The 2799-nt window shown below is 35.7% G+C and overlaps 1 protein-coding gene across 1 annotated transcript; it reads right to left on the reverse strand.

Annotated features, from left to right (window-relative positions):
- Window positions 1-314: 314 nt before the first annotated feature.
- On the reverse strand, window positions 315-2364 carry LOC113297897 (heat stress transcription factor B-4-like). Its single transcript, XM_026546475.1, has 2 exons — window positions 1582-2364; window positions 315-1456 (listed from the first exon to the last, which is right to left on the reverse strand). The coding sequence occupies exons 1-2, from the start codon at window positions 1870-1872 to the stop codon at window positions 551-553; spliced, it is 1197 nt and encodes a 398-aa protein (XP_026402260.1). The 5' UTR covers window positions 1873-2364; the 3' UTR covers window positions 315-550.
- Between the last annotated feature and the right edge of the window lie 435 nt (window positions 2365-2799).

Raw genomic sequence — 2799 nt, forward strand, 5'->3', positions numbered from 1 at the left:
ATTAGTTCACAGAGAGACAGCTTAATGAGTTAGCTCTAGCTAGGTAGAGAGGGATGGTCAAATGAAAAATCAGCATGACTAGTTGACTACTTGTGTTCTGATGAAGAGAACCTGCTGATAACTTTCCTCAGAAGGCTCTGAACTAAAATCTAGCGAGCTACATTAATGGTAACTGAATGAAAAAACAACAGTAGAACCATAAGTGGCAAATGTTTGGTGTGTACGAAAGTCCAAAAAATTTAGTATTGTCTTGTTAGTTTCAACTTCATCATCATTGTTGGTTCAGTATATATTGGATGGTCAAGCAAGAAACAGAAGAAAAAAAAGGTGATCAGATCAAATTTAACTTGAATATATATACACTAACATCAATGCACACAAACAACCATACATGCATCATCATCATTCAAAAAACCTAGCTACTTTTTTCTCTATGACTACTAGCTAAATAAGAAGAACTAAAAGAGTTAAAAGACATTATTCTAATAAGTTCTAACAAGAACCAAAATGAAATAAGGCAAAATTAATAGTAGAGAACAACAAACATCTTCTAGTATGAAGAAGGCATGAGATTTAAGCCTAAATCATTCTTACTCAGCATTGACCTTGACTTGTTAATATCCATATCTGATGGAGGTTCTGGATGTAATCTCTTCTTTGATGAGTATAGTGACACACCAAACAGCTTTGTTTTACTACTACCATTGTTGTTGTTGTGTTCTTCAAGCATAGGTAGAGAAGTACTACTTGTTGTGTTGTTTGTAGTGGCGTTAGGGCTTAATGGAACCTTAAAATGGTGCTGTTGTTGTTGTTGATGATGATAATGAGATTGTTTTGGTGGTATGGGTTGTTGTGAATTAAACCCTAGGTTTTGGTTTTGGTAATTCTGAGGTTTATTTTGAACAGCCAGTGATGTTGAAGTAGGGTTACTAGTGTTGTTATTAGTGATAACAAATGGAGATTGTGACGAGTATGTGTTGCTAGTAGGATGAGCTGCAGGCTTCACATGGTTCTGAACAAAATAGATGATATCATTGTAGAGTTTCTTCATATGAGCCAACTCTGATACTAGCATTGAATTACTTCTCCTTAGTCTTTCATTATCTTCTGATAATGCCATTATCGAACTCGTGTTGCCATTACAACCACCTCCATTCATATTGAATCCTCCTCCACCTCCAGCAACATGATACTGATAATGACTTTGAGGAGATGATAATAATAAGGGATCAGCTGAGTCACACCAACTTACTTGGTCATCTGAATTATCATCAGACGGAGATATACTCAGTCTATTAGTGAATGGGTTATAGAAACCAGACCCACCACCATTAATAGAAACTTGTTGAGGTTGTGAAGTTTTTCTTCTGTGAATCTCACATAATAAATGTTTCTCCCCTTTTCTAAAGAACTCATTTGCAAACTCCCATCTGTCTGGTACTATCTTTCTAAAACCCTGAAAAACAAACCAAACACAGAAACAAAATTCATCAGCTAAATCATCAAACTATATGTATCAACTAGCTAACTCATTAAAACACCTTAAAAAGGAAAGAAAAGCCAGTATTTTTTTATACGTACATAGGTATTCAGCTGCCTAACAAAGCTTGAGAAGTTGTTGTGTTTGAAGTAGTTAGGAAGAAGATCACGAGCAAATTCAGGTGGACGCCAAACAACAAAAGTAGAATCATCTTCACCCCAGGAAACAACATGATCAGTATTTGGATCATCAACAAGCTGGTAAGTTTTAGTAAGAAATGGAGCTGGTACTGACTTGTTTGAGTCTAATGCTAACAATATACTTCCACCTTCACATGATGACGAGTTATTCATCATGTTGTTATTATTGTTACTGTCCAACATAAGAGCCATATTTTTTCTTGAAAATATAAAGAAGAAGAAGAGAAGGTTCAAAAGAAAGGTGATTTCTGTATGTGTAGAAAACTTAGAAGAAGCAGTAGAAGTAGAAGAAAAAGAAAAAGAAGATGGAAGGTTTCAGAGTGAGAAAGACAGACAGAAAAACTCAGAAAGAAACAGACAGAGCTAGAGAGAGAAGAAGAGAGTAGAAGGTGCTCTAATGAGTTTGAGGATAGAAGGTAGAGATTTGAAGGGGGTTTTGATGGGTAAGTTTGAGAGAGAAATGATGTGGTTTTTGAGGAGAATGGTTTTTTTTTTGTTGTGTTGGTTGGTTTTGGGGTTTATGAGAGAGAGAATATGTGTCTGTATGTTCTGTCTATTACTGTGAAATGTGATGTATATATTAACTAGTAGGAGAGACGAGTCTTTCAAGATAAACCCGTGACTAGTCTTCTTGCGCGCACAATCACTTAAAACCGGGGTGAGGATATCTGTGTGTGTGATGCGGTTGTAGTGCATGCCTATAGGCTCTCTTCTTCACTTGCATATTAAACTCCTATCCGCTCTTCTTCGTACATCATCCATCTTTATTTAAAGAAATCTATGAAATTTAATACATGGTGAAAGGTCTCACTCAAATCTTTAATTTTAGAAACTTCATGTGCTTCATTATCTTAGGTACTTTTACTTCACTATCACATTTTGTGAAAGTCTTGCTAGCCCTATCTGATTTGGAACAAAGATACATATCAATTTGGTACATATCTTGAACGTATGGTAGTAGTACATTACTGTAGGCCGGAGGCATATTAATTAACTGGTTTCCATGGACATGCAAGGTTTTTTTTTTTCCCTTCTAATACTATTCCACGGCTTCTCTAACACAAGGCCAGAGTTGCGTTAGTAATTTTTATGTTCCGTATTATAATACTTAAACTGCTG

This window comes from Papaver somniferum, chromosome 1 (assembly GCF_003573695.1).
Source record: "Papaver somniferum cultivar HN1 chromosome 1, ASM357369v1, whole genome shotgun sequence".
Lineage (NCBI taxonomy): Eukaryota > Viridiplantae > Streptophyta > Magnoliopsida > Ranunculales > Papaveraceae > Papaver > Papaver somniferum.

Bases quoted from the DNA above. Each gene is read 5' to 3' on its own strand.
- LOC113297897 (XM_026546475.1), bottom strand. From the start codon at position 1,872: ATGGCTCTTATGTTGGACAGTAACAATAATAACAACATGATGAATAAC. The intron at 1,457-1,581 runs GTACGTATAAAA...TTTGTTTTTCAG, and splicing joins TTAGGCAGCTGAATACCTAT to GGTTTTAGAAAGATAGTACC.